General features: G+C 40.3%; 2 protein-coding genes across 2 annotated transcripts; one reads left to right on the top strand and one right to left on the bottom strand.

Annotated features, from left to right (window-relative positions):
* Positions 1-55: 55 nt before the first annotated feature.
* gpc2 (glypican 2) lies at positions 56-12,846 on the top strand. Its single transcript, XM_044040576.1, has 11 exons — positions 56-530; positions 3,197-3,355; positions 4,153-4,287; positions 6,375-6,550; positions 6,662-6,742; positions 6,875-7,040; positions 7,629-7,759; positions 8,590-8,736; positions 9,266-9,402; positions 9,592-9,764; positions 10,477-12,846. The coding sequence occupies exons 1-11, from the start codon at positions 353-355 to the stop codon at positions 10,749-10,751; spliced, it is 1,758 nt and encodes a 585-aa protein (XP_043896511.1). The 5' UTR covers positions 56-352; the 3' UTR covers positions 10,752-12,846.
* Positions 12,847-13,622: 776 nt separating this feature from the next.
* Positions 13,623-23,488, bottom strand: LOC122778558 (integrin alpha-6-like). Its single transcript, XM_044040575.1, has 25 exons — positions 23,140-23,488; positions 22,941-23,062; positions 22,426-22,505; positions 22,058-22,328; positions 21,793-21,912; positions 21,436-21,649; positions 20,891-21,087; positions 20,414-20,502; positions 20,207-20,334; positions 19,584-19,673; positions 19,437-19,501; positions 18,461-18,606; positions 18,138-18,284; positions 17,912-18,033; positions 17,663-17,819; positions 16,795-16,878; positions 16,642-16,721; positions 16,468-16,542; positions 16,267-16,369; positions 16,021-16,197; positions 15,834-15,935; positions 15,585-15,695; positions 15,387-15,491; positions 15,136-15,261; positions 13,623-13,988 (listed from the first exon to the last, which is right to left on the bottom strand). Exons 1-25 carry the CDS (start codon positions 23,325-23,327, stop codon positions 13,902-13,904), a joined length of 3,186 nt encoding a protein of 1,061 aa, XP_043896510.1. The 5' UTR covers positions 23,328-23,488; the 3' UTR covers positions 13,623-13,901.
* Between the last annotated feature and the right edge of the window lie 2,233 nt (positions 23,489-25,721).

Below are 25,721 nucleotides of genomic sequence, written 5' to 3'. Positions count from 1 at the left end.
AGTTAGGCTATGGTTGGAGGATGCTGAGGAACGGGAGTGTCCCATTCATGATCCCCTCACTTACACACAACAGCGGTTGCCTGTGAGGACACATTGACTGCACACTGTAGATGGAAACCGATGTGATATAAAACCGAGTGCAGTTGAATCTGCTAGTTACACGTTTCTGACAAAATTATGGTTTTATTTTTTAAAGGATGACTATCTAGCACAGGATTACTCTTTTTTCACTTTTGCGTTCATCGTTTAAACCGGTCAGTCACCCACACACCCATTAATTCATTAATAAGCTACGTGTGTGTCACACTGAAACCGACCCCTCCACTGCTGGATATTTTTGGGGAGTTTGGAGATGGATACCCGGCTATCTTTCTCCAGGTCTCCGTTGCTGGTGGTTCTCTGCGCGGTCACTGTCCTGCTGGGAACCCGGAGCCCCACGGCTGCTGCGGGGAGGAGCTGCGCCGACACCCGGCAGGTGTACGCGGAGAAGGGCTACGGCATCAACACCGCACCGCTGACTCAGATCTCCGGTAAGACGCAGCGATAACCAGCGGCGATGACGAATTAAATAACCGGACTATGATATAATACCGGAATGAAACTCATGCGCATCAGCCCATCATTACATTTGCATAGAAATCGTATTCAAGTTTATTAAAACACGAAGATACATGTCACAGCAGTGAGCTAGGGATGGGACAATACACGACATTATCATGTTTACAGATTAAAAAAAATCGTGAAGAAAATGGTTTACTTTTATTTATATATTTCACGTGAATTAAGTGATATTGCTGTTTTGCTCGCCAATATACACTTGTAGTGATTTATTTTGAAGTGCCACAAGGGGGAGCTTGCATCTTTTTCGGACCTTACCATACTGATTGCATATTGTTTTTCCACTTTGAAATTATAAAAACATTTTTTTTTTACATTCTAACATTTTGTAATTATAACGCAAGTAATTTTTTGTGATGCTAGTGACAAAAAGAACATTGCAACATGTTGCAACTTGTGACATTTTTTGAGACGTCAGTAATGTTTCTAATAATATATATAATATTTGTCAACCTGTACAAAATGAAAATAGCTTATAGACAGACCACTTTGCCCATTTATGTTTAAAAATGTGACAAATCAAATAGTAAACAAATTGCAATTGTTTTGGTCAACATATGCATGAAAAAAAAGTGATATAGTCCCATATCTACTGTCAGCTCTAGTTTGTGGGTAACACAATATAAATGTAACATTATGCAATCACCATATCAACATTTTAGCAGAACATATTTAAATATCGCAGAAACTCTACAAACCATGATAGGAAAGTAAAAATTAAACCACCAAGGCGGCTCAAAAATCAATATTTATCATAAAACACACACTGTATGAAGATAAAGGTGTGTGTTCCTTAATAGAAACAGTGCAGGGTGGTTTAAAACAAATTACACCACCCCCTCCTCCCCTCTGTGCTGTTTAAATAGGATGATTAAGGGGATGAGCAAATTGCCAACACCGTTGCAACAAAGAACCTCGCCCCTGATTAGACTTTGCCGACTGGCCCCAGAGTGAAATCTCTGCATATATATATATATTTATACACACACCCACAGGCTCTGCTCACTGGTGATAATCTTATCTGCTAAATGAAAAGATAACATGTGGATTACACAGAGTTGGGTTGATTGGAAAAAACAAGTTTTGCTAACCGGGAGGAAGAGGAAGGAAAAGAAGAGTAGCTTGTAAGAGGAAATTTGATAAAATATGAATGAATAACTGACCATGTGAGCAAGTGACGAAGATGCTGAGGATGTTAACCCACTTCTTCAGAGGTTTTATGTAAAAGGTTATGATATCTGTGTGTGTGTGTGTGTTACAAACCTGCAGCTTTTAATTGTCAAAGGAGCATTTACAAGTCAAATGTAAATGTGCAAATACCACTTCAAGGTAAATTAGCTGTGTGGGTAAGAGGAAAGTGCAATATTGATTGTTTTTTTTAGTGTGTGTGTGTGTGTGTGCTGTATCACTGCCTCAGTCTTGGCTCACTGTCCCGTGGGCCAGAGGAGCAGATGGCTGGGAGAGTAAGGGATGAAGAAAGGCAGTTTAGAAATGGAAATAGAGGGATGAGAGAGGGGTAATAGTGAGACACACAGAGAGAACAAAAGAGGCGGAGAGGAACGTCAGCGTGGGTGGAGTTGGGAAGGAGGGTTTCAACTGCATTAATTACAGTTATATTCTTTTTTTTGTTTTTTTTTTGGATGTAAAAATGACAGAAACACAGAATTCAAACCTTTTTTGAAGGTGGTTATGCTATTTCCCCCTCCTGGTTGTCATTTGCATATCATTACCTCTGACATATCAAAGAGCCAACCTGAGCGGACAAAGAGAGACAGATTGAAACTGAATAATTCATGCAGGGAAATTACAATTTTCTATTGCACGCTTGTCTTTAACAAGATTTCTCTATAGTAACAAACTGATTTATAAGTGGAGGAATTGACTCTTTCACTAAAAACATCTGGTAATAGAGAGACTGATGTTATTGGTTTGCATTAAAGGGATTGTCTGTGTTTTTTTTTGTTTTTTTTTGAAGTGGGGTTGTATGAGGTACTTCAGCATCTTACATTCAGCTGACTGTGCTCTCCTTTCTCCGTTTGCCGAGGGGCGTCCAGGGACAGGCAGGTGTAAGTGAAAAACAAGGCTGGAGGCAGGAAAAAAGAAAACAAAACACATTTTAGCCATTGAACAAGTGTCTCACTTAATAAAAGCTACATCAGCTGAAGTGTATGTTATGTTAAGAATATGTCTGCTGCTTTATCTCGCTGGTAGTCGGCCTTTTGTCACTGGGAACTAAAGTGTGTCGCTTTATGAACTGCACAACAAAGTCCTTAAAAAATAGATACATTGTGTTGCAGGACACAGGATTTGCTGATCTACTGCTGCCTTGCTTGGGAAGTTTGTTTTATTACTTATTTGTATTATTACTTAGGTAAATCCAAACAAGGAATCAGAAATACTGATACACATTTGAACTTACTCATGGAGGCAGCAATGGATCTGCAACTCGAACATTGTTCTTTGAATAGTGATTTCTATGGCACCTGTAACGTTGAAATACAGCCCAGTGCTTTACCTAATAATAAATAAATGAAAAAATAAAATAAAGAATTAATGATTGGTCTCTCTTGGATTTTAGGGGAGCACCTGCGGCTCTGCCCTCAGGACTACACCTGCTGCTCCAGTCAGATGGAGGAGACGTTGGCCCTCCAAAGCGAGAGGGACTTCCTCAAAGCTATCGAGGACAACAGCCAGTTCCTGTTGACCACCTTCAGCCAGAGACACCGCAGATTTGACGGTGAGAGGCTGACAGATTGAGAGCTGAAAACTTGAGGATCTTCGATTGGCCTCCGATCGTCAGATATTAAAGGCTAATTACAGACTGCAACAGTCCACATGAGATTAAATAAGCCTTGATTTAGCCTTTGAGATTAAATATCTTTCTCCAGAGAGATCTGGCATGGTCTCAATTGCAGCAGAGGCCACGATATCCTGACACTAGAGATCTGATATTTCCCACAATGCAACTCGCCCCTGTCTTTAATTACACCATTCCTTCCTTTTCATTTCCAGTTTGTATCCCAGGCTTTATGCTACAAAATTGATGTCTTGAATTTAAACAAACGCCTAATGACATCAACATGGTTCATTTTTTAGACTTTACAAAGTGCGTTGTGGATCCCAATAAGTCTGAGTGTTGTAAAGCAACTCAGGCAGATTTAGTGATTATTTGAAAGCGTTTTCTCAGATTCTATATGTATAGCTGCAGGTTATTGAAGGTACATTTTTTTCCCTCCTACCTGCTGTGACCCTTTTCTCTCCTCAGCCGATTACATAACACATGCGATGAATCATTCAATAACGCCAAAGGAGTGGGAGACTTCTTATGAGTCTTAAAGACGGATTTTAAATAAAGTACACATTGTTGCACTCATTTACTGGTGTGCGTGATCTGATGTAACTGTCCTTATGAGCTGTGAATCTGTGGTGTGGCGACTGCGTGCCTACGTAGAAACCTGGCCAAGATATTACAAGAAAAACAGGTGGGTGCCAGATATGTAATCTGCCTTTTCTACCTCTTCTGACTCACTGCAGAGTTCTTCAGAGAACTTATAGAACTGTCAGAGAAGTCGATGAACCAGATGTTCACCAAGACCTACGGCCGGCTCTTCACCCAGAATGCACACGTCTTCCAGGAGCTGTTTGTGGAGCTGCGCCGATATTACTCTGGTTAGTTCAGTGACCTGAACCCACCTCCGCTGCTTTTAACAGGAGATGTTTTTTAAAAGAAGACATTCAAATTATGATTGTATATATTTAGTTTGTGTAATATTCCTTGCAAAGTGGTAACTGTTGGTTGGATTTGTTGCATATATATCAGTGAAATTAGTAGCCAGATGGTTTAGTGGTCTCAGATGCTCACCGTGTAATTACGATGTTGACAATTCCAGCTGGGGACATTTTTTGGCACGTCTCCTCCATGTTCTCCTCCTCTGTTTTGTCCTGTTCGTCCAAAATCCAGTGTTGAAATTAGGAATGGGAATCAGTATCAGCATTGATCAGTATTTTGACCAGTATCGGTCCAATACTGGATCAGACATTGAACAGATGAAGATGTAAAATCCGATACATCACAAAAGTCCTCATGCTTCCACTATGCACAGACTGTGAAAATGTAAACAAAGGTGTGATAACAGCACCCTCTGCTGGACAACTTGGTAGTTACTTCAAACAGTCTGAATGAAACACAGCGTCTCGGCTGTTTTCTTTATGGATGGGAATCAGTATCGGTCTGATACTGGTCAAGATTGGACAGATACAAATGTAGAATCTGAATCATAAATCCTATATATATCGCATGCTTCACACTAAGTAAAAATCAGCAAAAATGTTTTAGCTGAGTCATGTTTGGGATCTTTATTTCTTCTTTTTGAGAGAAGAATATTTGTCACACAGTTGGAGAATTCTGTTTTTGAAATGGCTCAGCACAATTGTGTTGTTGACAGCTTCATACATTCATAAATGATCTAAAGTGACTGTATCGCACTAATATCGGTATCGGGATTGCATTGGTATCAGACACAAAAGTGGTATCAAAACCCAGGTTAATCCTAAACTTCTACAGCACTACGGCACATTTCAGAGGCAGAAAAGCAGCATGCGTTCTGTACTATCGATTACGTGCGCCACACCGTTAAGGGAAGGAATGAATGAATGAATGAATGCAGAGAAATTATGTTGTAGAGTTCTGAAGATTCCTCCTTGCTTCAGCAGTCTAGTGGGGTTCTATCTGTCCATATCTCAGCTGCAGTAGTTAACACTGCAGCTCGGGACAGCGTTGTCCTTCGACGCGCATCGAAATCTGACTGGAGGAAAACGTAGAGGGAGAGAACTAAAATCACACGGATGCCAGACTGTTTCTATTTCAGTTCTCATTTGCTCTGGTTTGGCTCGACAGCCTCTCACTGGCGAGTCTATCTGCAGGCTGTCGCTGCTTAGTCATTCTGTCTCTGTCTGCCAAACAGCACGGATGGCTAATTTGGGCACTGTGTAGTAGACTACAGATTGGAGAGTTGCATGTACAGTCTATGTCTTCCAGTTGTCAGATTAATGGAAAAAAATAATAGCGCAACACACACACACACACACGATTTATTTTCCCCACTTCAATTGCATTTGGTGGAAGTGTTTCGCAGCAGCTTTCCCCCCCCAAAGAAAGCTGCTTCTGTTTCAGGCAGACAAATTAAACTGTGTAAAGACAAAGGAATAACTCAAAGCTTAGAATTCCCACTCTACTGAAAACACAGACAATGCTTTCTATGTCCAATACCGTACAACAAAAGTCAGGCAACTTTGTCTCACTGTTTATCTACATTTTGTACGGTGATCATACAGGAGACACAGAATTTGAATAACGCATTAACTTGAGCACAGATTTATTTATCCCGGTCTTTCTCCTCAAATGAATTCTGTTTACCAATTGTAATTTGTACCAAGACCACAGGTCACAGTGTGTGGATTGTTTACAAGCATTAGCTGACTCAGCAGTGACTACGTTGAGGTTGATGTTGTAGTTTTGTTTTGGTCCTTTATATGGGCGCCTTGGGCGTCATAGTAAACGGATGTCGGTGTTTAAATGAAAACTCAGTCCTCTGGAGCAACATTCTGTTCATCCTTTCTGCTGAAATGCCCCCTAATTACAAATTCACCCTTGAGAAAACCCCACCGAAACGTATTTAATCGTAAATGCTGTGTACCTTTTACCTGAGATGACTTAAACGTATGGCAGATGTTCACTGTCGCTCTCTTGTCCACAGGGGGCAGTGTGAGTCTGACAGAGGTTCTGTCAGACTTCTGGTCCAGGCTGGTGGAGCGGGTCTTCTCTCTGGTCAACCCTCAGTATCACTTCAGTGACGACTACCTGGAGTGTGTCAGCAAACACGCCGAGCAGCTGCAGCCGTTCGGAGACGTGCCTCGCAAACTGCGCGTGCAAGTGTGTGCCCCCTGTGAATAATAAAAAAAAAGAAATACAGATAAATTCTGCTGATCCACTGTGAGTGCACGGCAGTCAAAGTTGTGACTGATCTTATTTTGTTTGGTTCAGGTGTCGAGGGCTTTCATTGCAGCCAGAGCACTATCTCAGGGCCTGGCCACTGGCCGGGACATTGTTAATAAAGCAACAAAGGTGAGTGGTTCTTGTCGATGTGGTTGTGTTTTATTCAGTACCTGCACGTTTTAGCACTTCATTGCAGTTACATTACATATCAACGGGTCGTACTGTGTCTTCTTACCCGTTCTTTGTGCTTTGTTTTCACAGTTGACTGCAGATTCAGAGTGTGTGCGTGGCCTGATGCGTCAGTGGTACTGCCCCCTGTGTCGCGGCTTGCCCTCGCTGCGGCCCTGCCGCTCGCTGTGCCTTAACGTAATGAAGGGCTGCTTAGCCAATCAGGCCGACCTGGACAATGAGTGGAATAATTTCATTGGTTAGTAAAAAAGTTGGATGAACACCGATAAAACCAGTTCAGGATCAAGTTAAGGCTCTTTAGTAAAAAAAAAAAAGAAAAAAGAAAAAGAGTCCAAATTAATTCATTCTGAATTATTAACATATTAAGCTCAGCGTACCCTATAAGTAGAATCCTTTTATTACACATCTGTCACTCTTTTACTTTCCACTTCCTTTCCCCCCTAATGAATTCCCCCTCCATTAATCATTCATGCTTCTCGGCTCCTTCTCAATTGATCTGTCTTCCTGTGTTTCGCTTCACCTTTCATCAAACCCACACATTCCCTGCATTTTCCTTCTTTTCATGTGCAGTGGTTCCTCTCACCTTTCATCGCTCCATCCATACGTGCTGCACCCTCCACCATTCTTTTCTTTTTCACCTCAGACAAATGTAAATGACATCTCTTCAGCTGGTTCCAGATTCTTTCTTGATGTTAATCTGGATCTAAAACATGCCACAGAGACAGTGTTTTGTTTTGTTTTGTTTTTTTTGCTTGGATATCGTGGCAGTGAGCATTCAGATATCACCCAACCATCTTTATTTCCGTCTCCCTCTGCCCTTTATCAGATGCTCTTTACCAGGTGTCAGAGAAGCTGGAGGGGCCTTTCAATGTGGAGCTTGCAGCCGATTCCATCTCTGTGAAGGTGTCAGAGGCCATCATGCACATGCAGGAAAACAGTGTCACCATCTCTACAAAGGTAAACACAGCAGCTCAGATGACGGTGGTATAAAAAAGGCGAAACATAAATAAATAAATATCAACAGTGATGCTTTTCTGCTGCTTTTTGAATTTGGCTGTGACATAAAACCACATTTATGAAACATCACTCCCTCAAGTCAAAGCTTTCATTTTGATTATAGTTCAATTCTAAATCGTCCTAATGAGACAACATGCAGACAGAAATGACAGAATGAAGAGCGTGACTGCCTTACTGCAGGATTAAAACATGGCAGGGTTCCTAGAAGCTAATCCACCAGAGAGACACCCACGTCTCAGTGGAAGAAGAAAAAGCTCCTGAAGCGTTGCTAAAAGGAACATGCAGCTCTCTTATTAGCATTGTGGTTTTTTGTTATTTTCCACAAACAGAGTGAGACTATTATGAGGCGCTAAGTGTTGACCCTGATATATTGCAAATTTCATGGTTTCTTTATGAACATTAACATAAGTTTTACATAGTTGCAACGTTTAAGAGAGGAAAAATACACATGAGCTCTTGTCTGTTGTGATTTTCAGTGCAAATATTAACTTAAAAATGATTCCTTATGATAATAATTTCTGTTGTTGTGTCAGTATGTGTAGAGTTAAATGTCAAATGTCAAAACATACAGTGCTTGCGTGGGTTTTCTGCAGATTCTCCAGTTTCCTCCACAGTCGAAAAACATGCAGATTTGGGCATTAGGCCAATTGGACACACTCAATTTTTTGTCTCTATGTGGCCCTGTGATGGGGAATAAAGCGGTAAAAGATGAATGAATGAAGGATACCACTCATGACACTGGTGTTGGATTGTTGTTGTCCTTACCTCAGGTGTTCCAGGGCTGTGGAAGCCCCAGACCAGCTCAAGGACGATCTAAACGCTCACCCAAGGAGAGCGGAGGAAACAGGAGGCCTTTCCGCACTTACAGTCCTGAAGAGAAACCCACCACTGCTGCGGGCACCAACCTGGACCGGCTGGTAAGACAGAAACATGCTCTGTTGTTTTACTTGCTTTAAAATGAAGTCAATTTACAGTTTAATAGAATAAACCTGAGTGTTTCTACACCACAAGCAAAAAAGAACACAAATTTGACTAACTCAAATTTCTGGCCCTGTGGTGAATGTAATTTGTCTTATGTGTGGGTATCTTGGAACAATGTTGAAAAGACACACCAGGGCATACTGGAACACTGTCTGTGCTCTGCAACCACAGCGATCAGAGGCCAGACAGTGTTCCTGTGAGCTTGCGAGACATGCTCCAAAATAAATGACACAGAGAGCAGAGGCGAGAGAAAATGGATAGCTGGTATTTCCATCTGTTCATAAGACACAAAAGACGTGCGTTTGAAAGAACTGACCCAAGAATGGTGTCATGTCAGCTTTTGACTGTGTCCAACGTCAGCACCGCTTCTCCCGTATGCTTCTTCTCTTCAGCCTGCGACCAAACAAGGATATTCTGAAACCAGCTCTGTGAGTCATAACCAGTTCCTTTTCCGCCTCCGCACAGGTTAGCGAGCTGAAGGAGAGACTGCGGCCGATGCACGGCTTCTGGGTGTCCCTCCCACACACCACCTGCAATGATGAGAAGCTTGCCGCCGACGTCACTAATGAAGACCGCTGCTGGAACGGACAGGCCCGTGGGAGGTGAGTGAGATAAGAGCAGAGATAGATGGAGGGAGGTGGAGTTAGTGATGGTACAGAGGTGACAGGATGTTACAGATAGAACGAGCAAACTCTGCTTGCTCGTATTATGTGATACAGACATTTAAAGAATCTAAAGCAACAACAGGAAAAAGCTTCTAGTTTAAAAGCGCGTTGTTTGCACTTGCTCAGGTATCTCCCAGACGTGACAGGAGACGGGCTCGTCAGTCAGATCAACAACCCCGAGGTGGAGGTGGACATTGCCAGGCCAGATGTGAGGACCAGACAGCTCATCATGGAGCTCAGGGTGGTGACCAACAAACTGAGACACGCTCAGAGCGGACAAGACATGGACTTCATGGACAGTGAGTGTTCTGCTCGTGACAGTCTATGTATCTGTGTGTACATCTTTAAGCTCCACTTTCAGCAGCACATCAGGGAATTACAGTGGCCTTCAAATACCTGAAAGGATGGAACAATTTTTATTTTACAGCAGTTATACACAACACAACATTTCTGCCCAGAAACCTTGACCTCGTAATGCACAGTATGTATTTTCTGATTCCGGGAGTCTCTTAATAGAAGCAACAACTAAAGACAAATTTAGTTCGCGTGGGATCATGGAAATCGTCTCGTTCCTTTGTGGGTTGGCACGTTACTGGGAGAGTTTCGATGGCAGAACGCGCAGAAGTAATTCAGGAAATATACACACAATGAAATGAAAAGAACAACTAGTCGTGCCAATTACTTCCTTCCTCACGCTAATGTTTCCTACGGGTTTTGTCCTAGAAGTTATAGCAGAAATAGTAAAGGGCATGTCGTCATAAAAGGCGACTAAGATGAAAGCAATGACATTTTTGGGATTTAAAGAATTTCGGAGATGTTGTAGCTAATACGAGCGCACTATTCAATAAATAATATAACATTATTCTTGTTGTTTTGAGGTGATTTAACTCAGAACTATTCCATATTCTGTCTTTAAGCGGCGTTTCTCAATTGCATGTTTTGGAAGTGACCCTTTAAGAACATGTTATTTCCATGCTGTATGTTCCAGAAATGTGTTCTCCCTTGTTCCAGGTGAGGAAGGCAGCGGCTCAGGGGGTGGAGACTATGGTGAAAGGTACAATGACGATTGGCCAGGCTATGGGCCTTATTCTCCCCCCTACAACAAACCCTCTCACACTCCAGCCTCCAGCCCCGCGAAGCCACCTCGAGTCAGGGAGAAAAACGGATCCAAGAAGAACAGAAAACCTGGAATGGTTCAAGCAGCAGCAGCAAGCCCACTCACCTTCTCCCTGGTTCCCTTGTTGTCTTTGCCTATCATGGTCACTGTTGCCCCCATGTGGAGATAGCTGGTTATTACAGTGTGGAGTTGGGTGGGGGGGGAAGGGTTCTGTCATGCTTACTGTAAGTACATTATCAAGAAAAAGAAAAATCATTCCATTAATTACACCAGCAGAGAAAAAAAGAAGATAAAACAGGTTAATTTAGCAATAATCAAAACCCTGTTTACAGCAAAATGAATATTTTTCTTACTGGCCCGAGCCACAACAGAATAATAACCAGACACACATGATTACAGGCAACACTCGATAAGCACTGCCCTGTTTTAGTGCCAGCCACTTGTGCGAAGTTTGGTTTCCTTGTTGATTGTGAACGGTGCGAAGCACAGAGATATTTTACTCCTGGGAAGCTCAGTAATGCAACAGCAAATGAATTAGCGACGTGTTTTTTTGGTGGTCCTGGAGGACAATGGTCTCATGGATTAATGGTCTGTGAGAGAGAGATTAGTCACGTTGATTAATTACTGTGTAGTTTCAGTGAACAGCTGGAAACGATGGGAGTGGTTTTATTTGCCGCCTTTGTCGTGGAATTAACGTAAATGGTTTAATTTGGGTCTCGTTCTGGTTCATTTTGTTCGTTTTGTCTCCTTTTTTTTAGTGAGATGTAATTTAATTGCTTCATGTATGCGTTTTAATTGGAAGGTAAAAAAAAGCAACACCTGACTTTTTTTGAATGTACGCGAAAACTCAAATTCATTTTGAGTTTCTTTGTGACGATAATGTCATTATTTAATAATAGTTTAATTTATTTGTAATATATTCCACTCTTCTTTTCATGTTTGGGTTTCCGTTTTCATCTTCTAAAAGAAGTGTTTTTCTTTAACTTTCTCTGGTTTCGCGGGGTTTATTTATTGATGCTTTTGTAAACCAATCATTTAAAAAGAAAAAATTAAACCAATTGCGTTAATTATGATATGAATATGTATTTCCCCAGTGTTAACCAGAGGTTGTTAAGTGTGTGAATGTGTTTGTATGTATGAATGAATGAATGTGTGTTTGTTCATTGTTAAGAGTTTGATTGTTTTGTTTGTTACATGTTGTACTTTCATGTTATAGAGGTTTTGGTAAGATGTTTTTAACGGTGTGCTTTTATACTTGTTTTTCCTAAAAGCAACAAAAGACGATGAAAAGTGTGAGTGGAAAAATTGGATTTGGATCGGGAGTTCTGCGAAGAACCGAGAGCCACTGTCTCTGAATTTTCATACACTGAATGTGTTTTGATAAGAGTTCATTTAAAGATTTTTGAGCAAGTTGTGTGCTGAGCTTAAAGTCATTTGACATTTGTGGAAGTGCTTCATTTACAGGTGCAGTGTGTACAATTCCAACATGTACTGGTGAAGTGGCAGCGTCACCTTTCCCTTCCAAGTGTGTTGGAAAACCCATTTAGAGTCCAGTTTGCGTCAAAATTCAAAACAGCAATTCATACAATCAGACGATACACTTATAACAAGTTAAGATTAAAAATATCTTCACTTAAATGTTACACACTGGACCTTTAATGATTGTACCAGCAGTTTAATGCCACTCTTTGTGTCTATGAAGCTTTTCCTAAGCAGCTGGTTTGTTTATCTTGGCATAAAGGCTGTAAATACCAAAAAAACAAAGAAAAAAAACAACAACTTGCTTACCAGCACCTTAAAGTTTACACATAGTTTTTTCTTTGCATGTGCCCCACGTGTTATACCACATATGGAAATGATGCAGCACAAAAGACTCTTTGGCTGCTAATTTCACAAATTTTTAAAATAGTTTGGTGATCGGATTTCCTACATTTCTGCAAGATGGCGACGCCAGAGGAACTGTCCATCATTTTGAACTGAATATTATGAGCTAAACATTTAGGTTCATGTAGTGCACTGCATGTTGATATAATTGCCACTGAGAAGCACACGAACAAGACAACTGCTACCTTTGGACTCAGCAAACTAAGTTTCCCACTATCTCCTGTTTTTATGCTAAGCTAACCTGCTGCAGTTCCAACTTTTGTAAAAAATATTTGAACACTTTGTCTTTCTTTTAAGCTGCAGTCGAGCGATGGAATACAAATTATGTTTTTTTTGTCTCAGAATTTAAAGACAGAATTCTTGAATTTTTGAACTCTGACTTCTCAGAATTCTGACTCAGGCTTTTTTTTTTTAAATTCTGATTTTTGTCTTTACTTTTTTTAAATTCTCATTTTTCTCAAAATTCACAATTTTCTCAGAATTCGCCAGATTCAGATTTTTTTCCCCTGTGAATTCTGTCCTTTTTTTTTCAAAGACTTTTTTTCAATTGTGACTTTGTTTCTCCTCACAATTCTGAGATTAAAGTCTGTTTTATTTTTTAAATTTTGTTTCCAAAAAAATAATATGTGGCCCTAATGAAGTGATGTGGAGTCGAAAAAAAGAATTTCTTGATACTGCTGAAGCACACTTTTCGAGTTAAATTGGCTAATGTCAGCCTCTTATTACTCGAAACACAGATCATCTTTTAAAGTATGTAAGTCATTAAAAGTGGATTTCTCATTTCTAAATTAAAGCCTTTTTTAAAGACGATGTTAGGGATCATGTACATAACGTCACACTGTATTTTGGAGGAAAAACTGAGGAAAAAAAGTGTCCTAGGATTTAAAGAAACAGTATTGTAATCATAATTATGTGCTAATGATGATCCGCCGTCAGATTACACCACAGATGCGACTGCGACATTTTGCAATGAAATGTTCTTTAGTACAGATGCTCTGTCGTCAAATCCCCTACTCGCACATTCCTCCATTGTGTATCAAGTATCAGCATGTTTTCATGTTGCTGTGACGACTTTTTGGTATCAAACAAGTGATATTTTCTGCTTCATTAAAAAAAGAAAAGAAAGAAAATGACTTTTTGTTGTTTTTTTTGTTGCTTTCCTCTATATATTTATTTATTTAGTTGTATTCTTACAAAAAAGGAGCCAAAATTAACATTTGGGTATTTTTTTAAAAAAAAGAAGTACCTTTACAATACATTTGAGTTAAAAAAAAACAACAGTAAGACATCTTCATCAAATTCCATGGTGGCTTATAAAATGACCTATGTTTAGGTTATAACACCACCTGTTCTTTGATTTTCCTACATTCCATATACAAATCCACATAAAAACAAACAGATTAATGGAGCAACATTGTGCCTGTAGTTTCTCCTTTCAGCTGTTCAGAGGTACAGTCTCTGTGTTTGGAGCTTCTTTGTGAGAGGACTTCTTGATTCGTGCAAGAGAGCGAACGTATTCATTCTGACAAAGACAGGAAAATAAGCTCAGTCAGTATATGTCTATGTAGTTACAGTATATCACAACAGTAACACGCCATAGTATCATATTTTCACCTCAATATTTCACATACAGTCAGCATACACTGACATGACTATTTCAGCAACTTTTTTTTATTATCATAACCTTATTTTAAACAAGGAGGCTAATGACCCTGATTTCTACATATAAAACAACAAGTTATACAGAAATAGGACACAACTTTAAAATAAAGTAACTGTGCAATAACTCTGCTCCATGCCAGCCAAAAGCATTACCATTAATAATGCTGCAAATTCTACAAACCTTGGCTCACTTTGACCTGGAGTGTCAGTTAAATTATTGTTTACATTCAAAATAGTTAAATTAATGCACGTTTTTCAACAATATTATTCAGATACAGTAATTTTAGACAATTTATGAATGTATGAAGCTGTGAACAATACATTACATTTGTGCTGAGTCATTTCAAAGACATCATTCTCCAACTGTGTAACAAATATTGTTCTCCAAAAAAGAAGAAATAAACAGCCCAAACATGATTCAGCTAAAATGCTTTTGCTGATTTTTATTATTATTTATTTATAGGATTTATGATTGTATTGGATTCTACATTTTTATCTGTCCGTTTTTGACCAGTATCGGACCGATAAAGATTCCCATCCCTAAAGAAAACAGCCCGAGACGCTGTGTTTCATTCAGACTGTTTGAAGTAACTACCAAGTTGTCCAGCAGAGGGTGCTGTGACCACATCTTGCCCAACGGCTGTGCCGTCTCTGCTCATCAGAAGAAGACAACAGCCATGTTGAGATTTGAGCAGAAGACACAGGAAATGGCATAGAAAAGAAGTTTATCCAAGGATTATGACTCAATATTTAATTTTTAAAAAAAATCTATATATTTTTACCCAGCTCTATTCACCAAAATAGGTGTAACTTTGAAACATAACGTAAAAATATAAAGCTGAAAGGTTGTGTACTATTATATATATTTTTTAAATGGACTCACTTGTTGGATTCTTATATGCAATACTTTATTATTTTCATTTTGAGGTCGACTTGATGATTCCCTCCATAAGTTATTATTAGCATGGTTAGGTTAAAAAAAGTTTCAAGTAAATTTAACTGTTTACCTTGCACATCAAGTAGGCAAAAACCACCAGCAACAGAAGCAAAGCAACAATTGTCAGCAAGATTATCCACCAGGCAACTTTGGTCAGGAATTCCACCTTTTTCTCGAAAAACACGGTAAATTTTACCTGTGGACAAATGTGGTTTTCTGTATTATTGTGAAGATCATTAACATTAGCCTGCAAATTCAAATGACTTTCAATGAGAAACAGAAGGTAGACACAATTATAAACACTGTTTTTTTGGTTGTTACCGTTGTCCCGGGCTTCTCTCGTTTGAGTCCAATGTTCTCTGGAGAGTGGGTTAATTTAAGAGTTGCATCTAGAACAATGTCCAGATAGTTCAAAGAGCTGTAATCCTGCATTGGAGAGAGACAAAGATAAATGGATATGTCGTTTTTAGGTAATGAAAAACAACAATTGAAAGCTCAGAAGCATGTTAGGCAGCAGACCTCAGTTAAAGTGGTGTTCCAGAGGTATGAATGCAGGACCACCACTGCATTACTGTCTAAATCCGGCAGAGGGCACTGTATGTCCACACAATTCAGTCCATCTGAGCAGGTCTGAGGAGGAGAAAATAAGAGTTTGACATCTGTAGAATCCTTATCGTCTTGCCTGCTGTAACTCACATGACCTGCCTTCTTCATCCTATGGTGACATGTGTTTTTAAACTGTCTGTATCTTTCTAATAGATTTCTTACCAATGTTTTATATTTCCTTGTTAGAAGATTTGAGAGCACATTGTCAGTAGAGAGGGCCTCGTGTTCAGCCTCGCGCCTTTTCCTTGATAAGTGGTTCCAACCCTTGATGTCAAATGTGATCAAGTCAAAGGGGAGTTAAAGGCATTTTTAATGACACGACTTTCAAAAAGTTAGTGGTATTTATTACCTTAATGTGTTTAAGTGGGTTGACTTCATTCGCCGGTGAGCAGGGGACGGACTGTACACCTTCACCAGTGATGTGAGACAAGTACAGAAGCCATTTTCCTACCGAGTTCTTCTTTGGCCACTTGATGATAAGTGACACATTGGCGAAAGATTTCAGTGGTCTGCCCAGATTTGTGATCTAAAAAACAAACAAACCAACGTTTTGTAGAGAAACATGTTTTTGCAAGGTCACAAAATGACATCTCACCTTAAATTGATACAGAATCCGGGCTCCAATTTCATCCATCGTCTTGATGGCACGTTCCCCATTAGAGTTTTCGCTATGTAACACCTGGGATGGTCTGGCTTGTCTTGGAAAAAAGAATAGAAAACATGACATTTTTTTGGTATTTATGATTTGGCAATATATGATAAACAATATGACACAAAAACAGAAACCTGTACTGACCCAAACACTTGCAGTTCCAGCTCAAAAACCACTTTGGCTAACGCTTCAACTGCCTGAATTGTCTGCTCACTTGTCCTACGTAACAAATGTCACAAAGTCACAAAAGTCACTCCATTACTGTCTCGATTTGTAAGCTGTGGACGAATAACGGGCACAAGTTGTTGTTCCACTTACGTTTTCAGTTGCAATGTGACGTTGACATATTTCGTGCTCAGTGAAATGCTGGACGTCGCGAGTACGACATAAAAAGTCAGCTGAAGGGAAGCGTGAACAGTCATCAGCCGATGAAGACACAAACGTGTGGAGTATAAAGTATAAAGAACTTACCTCAGCATCTCTTTGGAGTGGGTTTCCCAGCTCACAGTCTATTAACGTTCCCTTGTCATTGGCTGTACAACTCACTTGTGTTTCCTATGGATGCAAACACACACACGCGCTTATAGTGGTGTACAAAAACAATAACAAAGACAAATCACTGTCCTGACTTTCACTACTATACATAAACTTTCACAAGTTTATGTATAGTATATTTAATCTAAACATGCAAAACCTTAGGAAAACCTTGACATTTGGTAGAAATGTATAGAAAGTAATTATACCTATTTTAAGTGTACAATCACCTAATTGTATGAATGGTTGTTTTTCATCCATTATTTATTTTCTACCGCTTTATCCTCCACATGGATAAAGCGGTGCTGGTGCCAATCCCAGCTGACGGAGGGCATAAGGACAGGTCGCCAGTCCATCACAGCACCCCACAGAGACAAACAACCAAACTGTCCACTGAGTGTCCAATTAGTAACTAATCCAACTAATCCTCAAATCCGCATGTTTTTCATCAACACCCAAAAAACTTTCTTTACTTTAACAACAAACAGCTGGAACAAAGTGCTGTACATCAGAGATAAATAAAATATAGAAACATAATATCTAAATGACCCAAAAAACATGCTGTAGAAAATAAAAAACAACACAAAAAACAAACCGTACAATAAAAACAGGTAAAATCAACGTCTCATACAGGGTCGAAAAGCCAAAGAGTAAAGATGCAGAGGAAGATTGTTCCAGATAGGACCTCCGTGTTTTTACAATAGCCCACAATGAAGAAACTACGAACATCCTTGCTACTTCACCTATAAATGCTCCCGTTGTTACCTTTAATTTGTGAAAATCTGTTTTTCCTTCATGTACTCACTGCAGGGGCGTTGTGGATAATGGAGGAGTAGCGAAGAGTGTCTGGAAGCATGATGACTGAGTGACTCTGGTGTGCATCGTCCCCGTTTCTGTTTGTCACAGTTACCTCTAAGGCTATGTCTTCCTGAGAGGGAGTGATGACAGGCATACCATCCTCACTGCAGACATAACATAATCCCAGATCAGTTGTCACTTTTAGGTTTAGAAACGTTTCGATTTTCAAGACTATACTGAGTTATACTGTTTTTACCTGGCTAATGGTGTGAAGACGTTCTGCTCATTGTGTGTTTTTCTGGAACAGAACTTATACTGTAACGCCAGGTTACTTTGGCAAATGTTGTCACTGCCACAGCCTTCATTTACTAAGATGATCTGTAAAAAAAAAAAAAACAACCCCAAAAACAAAACAACAGAAATCACAATTTCCAAAATTCTATGATGACAAAGTAAAACAACAGAGGGAACTGCAGCAGTACCTGTGAGACCGTGGTCCTCTGCTGGTAGAGGTTGAGGACAGGAGTGACACTGGGCAGATCTGCACTTGCCCTGCGTGTCTCACTGGAGCTCCACAGAGACACAGTGATGGAGACGGGGACGCTGTGCAGCCTGTCTTTGATGTCACGCTGAAACAGGATTTGATTATGTATGAACGTGTGCAGCCTGGTGTGTGTAGCTCTTTACAAATGACAATTGGACAATGACAGAAACAGGTGCTATGGCTTAGCCCCCCCCCCCAAAAAAAAACTAGGTTAGTTAGACCCAGAAACTGATGACACAGATTCTAGAAGTGAGACAATACCACAAGACGGAGATTGGTGTCAATACAGATTTCTCTTCCTTGTCCTGTCAGCTCCAGATGTCCTCGAGATGAACTCTGAAGATTGACTCTTGCAGGAAGTCTCACTTTTTTCCTCTCAGCGTCGCCCACAACGGTGTAGTTAAGCACTACAGAGGAAAGTGAGATTATTAGTACAACAGATTCAAAGTCACTCCGAATACCACTACAACTGCAATTAACGTCGCTACTCCAACAACAACAACTGCCAAGATCGCGCGGCCGCTAATACAAGTGCAAATTAATTCTAATGTGTTTTAAGTTTAGGTTTCAGTTCAATTTTGAGAAACCTGAGCTCAAAACTGAATTTTATATAAACAAAATGTTCTGTTTTATTCAAGTCAAATGGCACAAAACTCTCTCTCTTTGTTTCTCAGTATACCGGTGTTCAGATATAATTTTGCCTGGCGACATTCCAGCACTGAGCTCAATAAATTATACATTTTTTATGTTAAGACCAGCAGCAGCAAGACGAAAATGACCCGGTCAAATTTGACAATAAACGCTTATATATAGTCAGGTCTGATAGTTTTGCTTGACAGAGCCCATTTTCAGGATACAGCACAGAAATATCATGACACCCTTTTTGTTCACAACGACCTTTGTAAATTGAAAGGAAATGAGCTATCCTCGCTTCTTCTCTTTGGTTTGCTGAATAGTCTGTTTGCGACCACGTGGACCAGAGTTTGCTTGTTTGTTCCACACCTGAGTTCGGATGAGCTTTCACAACTGCCCAAGCGATTTGTATCCAAGGAAACAAACAAACTCTGGTCCATTTAAAGCGGACCAAACTGCTCTGGTGTGAAAGTGCCCTTGAAGGATTTCGTTTTTCCACCAGCTATGAAAGAGTTTTTACTGTAAGCCGAACTTGGGCAGGAAATGCACACGTTATAAGACACTACATGTGAAAAGTGAAAAGAGCAGACGGTGGGAAACTCACTCAGTTTGGGGTTGAACAAGGGTGAATGTGCTGTGTAGGTAAAGCAGGCGTGGGCTGTAAAATAACTGCACAGACATTTGTGTTGAGAGACACTGGATCAAAGGCCCGTAGGCCTGCTGGTAGATTGAGTTAGATTGTACATCTTACCATGTGCTTTTATCACACTGTTCCTTTGTGATGTCTATTTTACTTGGTGTCACCCGCAGAGTGCTGAGCACAGTGACCACTGGTCTTGCTCTGCAAGAGGGACAGCAAAAATTCACTGAATTGAAATTTATTATGCTAAAGAATCAGTTTTATGAAATATGAGAATGGCTCAGATCAATGGCCCTTTAACAGTGCCAATAATAATCATACAGCCTCTTTCAGAATAGTAAAAAGGGGTAAAGATGTCTTTATTTAAATAGGTAACAAGGCTAAATTAAATGACTAAATATAATCTCATAACTCTGGTTTACGTGAATGATAAATGTTAAGTATTTATATAGTGCTTTTCTACATCTATCATTCAGTCACATGATACCAGCATAGCCATCAGTAACAACTTGGGGGTCAAGCGTCTTGCAGAGGGACAAGGAACTGAGCCCACAACCTTTCAATTGAAATACAGTTTTTCCACTGATCCACAGCCGCCCAAGTATTTCAGAAAAGTTCTATGTTTTACATTATTTTTCCAAAAAAAAACAGAAAAAAAACCCAACTTGATCAGAATAAGCAGCTGCTAAAATACTTAATATGTTAAACTGTTTGTGCTGTAGCTGTAAATTTACCTAAAAACAAAAACAGAATCCGAGAGAGATCCTACGGCCAGATCAGGATACTCATTGTTGTCCACGTCCAAGTTTCCAGACAGAGAATATCCAAACAGATTCACGTGTTTGGATTTTGACAATAGTACCTGAAAAAAACCCCCAAAAACTATGATATGGTGATTTGAGCTATGACAATCTGACAGCCTTTGAGCCCCACAACCTCACCTGTGCAGGCTTTTTGTTGATACCATCAGATGAGCCACAGTAAATATAAACCCGACCAGAACCGTCGTATGGAGCTCCAACGGCAATATCTGTCAGCAAAGTATAGCATTAGGACAAAATGGGCCAACAAGAAATTGAATATATAATGCTTTTTTTTGCCACAGTGGCTCATGAGCAGTTCTAATTCGGCAGAGATTTTTAGTAGGAATTAGGACCTGCGCTAGGAACACACTGAACGTGCCCCACCCCCTGGTGGTTTGAACAAGGCCAATTCTCTTCTGCTCAGCCATGGGTCGCCCACAGTAATTCAATACATTATAATATCTGCATTAATGATTGAGGATATTCACAAAAATGAAAAAAAAAAATCCTTTCTTGCGATGTTTAAAATCTGAAAACAGACGCCACAGTTTCATGGAAACTAACATTGCAGTTTCTTACAGTGAACGATACAATGATATGTTAAATTGCGACAACCTCCATAACCGTCTCGATTGGTGTCTCCGATGTTTTCCACTGCAAGGCCGAACATGGAGTCGCTGCGTCCGGGAAGCTGTGTTGGAACGATGTCCTCCCACTGTCTTCCTTGCTTGTTGATATAGACGTAGACCGCTCCTCCAACCTGACCATCTTTAACATAGAACTGCGGCGCTCCCACTGCAAGATCCTCCCAGCTATAAGAACACAAGGCCAATACTGAACCTATAATATTCACATATACCAAGAACAACCATGTCTGTCTATGCAGTGGGCTCAAGTTATGGCATGAATTATTGTCTCTGTGATGATGTTAGTGTTTTTAGTGTTGATGTTTGACTACAAGTTTCATGGCTCTGCAAGTGACAATGAAATGAGGACAAGGTTTCTTCCATGATATGGAAGATAAATTAATATATGTGTTATTTTTCATGTAGAATTTCAAGGCCTTAATCATATTTGCAGAATTAAAACTGTCACAGGGAACAAAAAAAAGTGAAGATGTCTTAACCCTATAAATGTCTCAGTAGGTTTGTTAAACATACCCGTCACCATTCAGATCCACCACTGCCACATCATAGCCAAAGGAGGAGGCTAAGCCTGGACCAGAGAGGACGACTTCCACAGACAAATTTCTCCGAGCCACGGGATCTGCCTTGAGAAATGCCACCTGGCCGCTGTAGCCTCCTCTCGGTGCTCCCGATACAATCGTCAGCTCACCCTTTCTGATCAGGGCCATGCCAGAGTCAATGGAGAATCCTGGACGGCACAAATGGAGCTGGTACAGTATAGTTATACTGCATATTTAGAACTCATAGAGTTCTATAGATTTGGTTGACAAAGAAGAATAGAATTGTATCGTGATTTAACAACTTGACAAGACATTCAGACCAGAAACTGACCAAGGTAGCTGTTTGACTGCAGAGGAATGAGCTCTCGGTCAAACAGGTCTATATCTCCAGTTTCACGAGGTTCTTCACCCAAGATGTCCAGGTTGTCCAAGAGCTCCATTCGCACTGTTCCTGCAAACAAACAGGAAAAAGCACAGTGAGCATAGAACTTGATAAAATCATTCATAAAACTTTATTTTGTGACAGTTTTATTTTATCAGCAGTACACAGCGTTATGCTTATGTTGCACTACTGTAGCTGTAAGTGTTTATTCTACCTTTCCAGCTATAGGCACCAGTTGCCCCAAACAACAGGGATTTGTTGTCCTTTGCAAAAGCTGCTCCGTGACCCTGCTGACAGTATGCAAACCAGTCATGGTTCTTGGGACGTCTGTTGAGGTGCCCTGCATCACAAACGACCCTCCTCCACGTCCTCTCTTCCTTTCCGACCTTCAAGTCTTCTCCTAAGAGGTAGCACTGACCCGTCAGCAGGTGAGGGACACTATCACTTGGGCTTTCGCCCCACTGTTGGTAGCGATGAGCACAGGTCTAGAGATGAAGGAGGAGAAAATTACAAAAGCTGTTGACGGATTGAATCTATTTTGATCTGATTCTTTCACTGTGGAGTTTTTTTCTGCTTGCTTACCATTACATTTCGACCCGGACCTTGGCTCGTCACTCTAATTCCCATCCACTGACCATTTATGTCTCTACTATGGAGGAACTCTGGAAAAATAAACAGCCTGAGCTTACCGTGTTGCCACAAAGGAAGAATAAGAACTGTCTCTCCGCTCTTGCATTTAAAATTCTACTCTGATAAATGCATGCGACTAATTTGGTGAAACCCCCAAATAAGATAATATGTAATGTCTCTCATTACATATTATATGCTGGTGGGTACCTAGACTTTTGTGCACAGTACAGATAATCACTTTCATCTCCATCTGTGACTCAAAAAGGACCACAAGTTGGTCCACAAACTAAATAATAACTTACTTTTACTTTATTATTATTACTTTTAAGCATTATCATGCATACATCTAAAATTATAACTACACATTTTCATAAAATAGCAATAAACTAACGTAAGGTGGTCCCACCATTGATCATATTAAAACATTTAAACATTTAAACATAGTATAAGAAAAGTCATGCACAAACCTTTACTGTCAAACTCAATGGGCTGACAGCGCTCAGTTTTTGTAGACAGATCACATTGGTAAACAACGCCCGTAACATTCACCTGGTTCTGGGGTTTTGATCGAGGAGCACCCACCAGCAGTCTGCAGGAAGACACTTCAAGTGATAAGACACAGACTCTTAATATGTTTGCTTAAATAACACACACATTTTCACTCACAGGTTCTTCCTGACAGGATTCAGCTGCTGGTGAAGGGCAACAGAGAATCCAAACAGACTTCCCGGATCTCCATTTCTCTGCAGCACACTCTGAGTATCCAGGTTGAACGCTGCAACACCGAGAACCAGGACGTGACTCCACAGATACACCATGTGCCAGTGCTTTCCCATGATTAAAAATATGGTCATCTGCTGTGTCTTATGTCCATGTGTTTCTCTCGAGCACAGAGGAAGTGTAAGGCCTTTATATAAAAAGGGAATGGCCCCGACAACAGGTGCTAACTGGTTCACTGTAGACACAGACACACAGGGTGTGGTGGTGACAGAGACGCTGATTTATCACTAACTTTGCTGGACTTCTCAACTTTTATGAGCTTAGAGCTAGTTAATATTAACCAGCTCCTGCTAGGACGAATGTTAGAACGTGAGACAGAGCAGCGGTGCCTTCTGGTTGAGTGTGTTGATAATTGACAATCATAGCTGAAGAGTTATAAAATTACATGAGACAATGTTGCCTTGTTCCATGCAAACGGGATCTTGTAAAAGCACATTTTTGTTCCATTGCTTTCTGAGGAACTGTATTCTGACATTTTTTTATTTTCATCCATGCAGGGGACAAACCGGGGGGAAACTTTAGGAGACTGCCTTTTCTTTGAGAGTTAGGTCCTCTGGTCCACCTAAAAACATGAGTCTCGGTTCACTTCAAGTGAACCAAATGCAGGAAGCGGACGACAACGCGGGGCATTGTGGGTAAACACAACCCAAACATACACGCGTGTACAACGATAGCCTGGAGAAATGTCTGAGCCCATTGTTGCAGCATATACGTGTCGTATGTTGACATAAACCGATAGGATTGGATGCAGCTCCATGTTTTGCTTTTATGTGGAGGAAACAGTAGTTCTCCTGCATTAACCAACAAATGAGCGAGTTTTCTTGTTCATTGTTGTCTTGACTTCTTCGGTTCATTTCACTAAAGTGCAGCGTGAAAGCAAACTCGGACCAGCTGAATGTTGCAACCCCTAGTTGAACCGAGTCTAGCGGAGACTATTAGGGTGCGAAAACGACCTAATTAACCACTAAGATACAGTGCACATTGACAGGTATGCAGTTTGTAGTTTGTCTTCCAAGCAGAGTTTTCTTTTGTTTTTATGTTTCACAAAGACGGACAGGCCCATGTCCTGGATCAGTACTACAAAACCGTGCCAAAGCCGTAACACACTCAAACACAGCGTGGACCCAAATGCACGAAGGTGGAAGCAGAGATCTCAGTTCAACCAAAACAGTTTATATTAACAAAGCAAAGTTACTTATGAAGCGGACGCAGAAATCCAAACAGGAGATGTGAGGTGCAGGACGAGGAGACACACAAGACACACTGGCACAAGACAAGGGGAGGAGGGCGTATTTAAAGGAGCATGAACTGATTAACCCCAGGTGCAGACAATCAGGGAATCAACGAGACGGGACGCGACGCGACAGATGAAGTGCAGACAGGAAGAAAGAAAAACCATTCACCAAAATAAAACCAGGAGTACACATAAACTAAACTAACTGACGCAGACGTAACACTTAACACGGGACATGACAAACCTTTCTTCAAAATGTATGTTTATGCTTAAACTGTGAGATCTAAATTGGCCTCATTACAGTTCGGAAATGAATCCTGGTTCAATCTCTTAAACTATTTAAAAGTGACTGTGGTTGGTTTGCATGAGGTTGAGTGGTAGGAAATTGATATTTCTGTGCATTGACCATAGGTTTGCTAAATTTAGACAGCATTGACTTCTTGTAAGCAGTTACATATCCTGTTGATGTTAAAGTCACAGACATTCCGAGTAAAAATATGCGGTGGTCTTTTAGAAGCAGAGCAGCAGCCGACCGCAGCTTACGTCTCACATCTCAGTGACTGTTTGTTGTTTCTCTGAAATGTCATTTTGTGGTACGTTCACTCGTGTGTGAAACAACAAAAAAGTTGCTTTGCAAAGCTGTGATAGCTGTTATACTGGGCCACTGGTTCACTCTAACAGACACGGTTACATAATTCACTCAGAAGGTTGATTATTCTTCCGTACAACTTCATAAACAAAAGAATTGTCATCGATTTTTCATCCATCAAGTTTATAAAAAAAGTGTGTAATTTGAAATTGATTTTAAATGGTAATCAACGGCACATGGTTTTGTATTTTCAGATAAAATGCAACTTCAGCAATGCTCTATTTATGAATTGTCTTGCTTCTCGAGATTAGAAGATGACACGTTTTTGCTCTGAAGTGTTAAGACACAGAAACTGACGTAGGCCATTTCCATGTTCTCTACTGTCCTGTCAAAGGAACCGTGTTCGACACAAAGTTCTATTCAGGAAACACACAAAAACCCCCACTAAGTTAAGTTGGTAGTTAGAGAAGTATGAAGATCTGAGTGCAAACAAAGAGTTTCCATGTCAACCTGTCCGCTCTGTCACGTCCCTCAGCATCGCCTCACAGGCTACCCTTCTGTGTCTGAAAAAGGAAAACATATACTGTATTATTTTCTCATTATATTTGATTTATTATGATGATCCACTAAGATATTCATCCTAAC

The sequence above is a fragment of the Solea senegalensis genome, linkage group LG12 (genome assembly GCF_019176455.1).
Source record: "Solea senegalensis isolate Sse05_10M linkage group LG12, IFAPA_SoseM_1, whole genome shotgun sequence".
Classification (NCBI taxonomy): domain Eukaryota; kingdom Metazoa; phylum Chordata; class Actinopteri; order Pleuronectiformes; family Soleidae; genus Solea; species Solea senegalensis.
This window is presented reverse-complemented; position numbering and strand designations above follow the sequence as displayed.

Coding starts and splice junctions, on each gene's coding strand:
- LOC122778558 (XM_044040575.1), bottom strand. CDS start 23,327: ATGACCATATTTTTAATCATGGGAAAGCACTGGCACATGGTGTATCTG. Junction 18,607..19,436: donor CTTGTTCAACCCCAAACTGA/GTGAGTTTCCCA, acceptor TTTCCTCTGTAG/TGCTTAACTACACCGTTGTG. Junction 13,989..15,135: donor TTGCCTACTTGATGTGCAAG/GTAAACAGTTAA, acceptor TGTCTTTGTCAG/AATGAATACGTTCGCTCTCT.
- gpc2 (XM_044040576.1), top strand. CDS start 353: ATGGATACCCGGCTATCTTTCTCCAGGTCTCCGTTGCTGGTGGTTCTC. Junction 4,288..6,374: donor GCTGCGCCGATATTACTCTG/GTTAGTTCAGTG, acceptor TCTTGTCCACAG/GGGGCAGTGTGAGTCTGACA. Junction 7,760..8,589: donor GTGTCACCATCTCTACAAAG/GTAAACACAGCA, acceptor TCCTTACCTCAG/GTGTTCCAGGGCTGTGGAAG.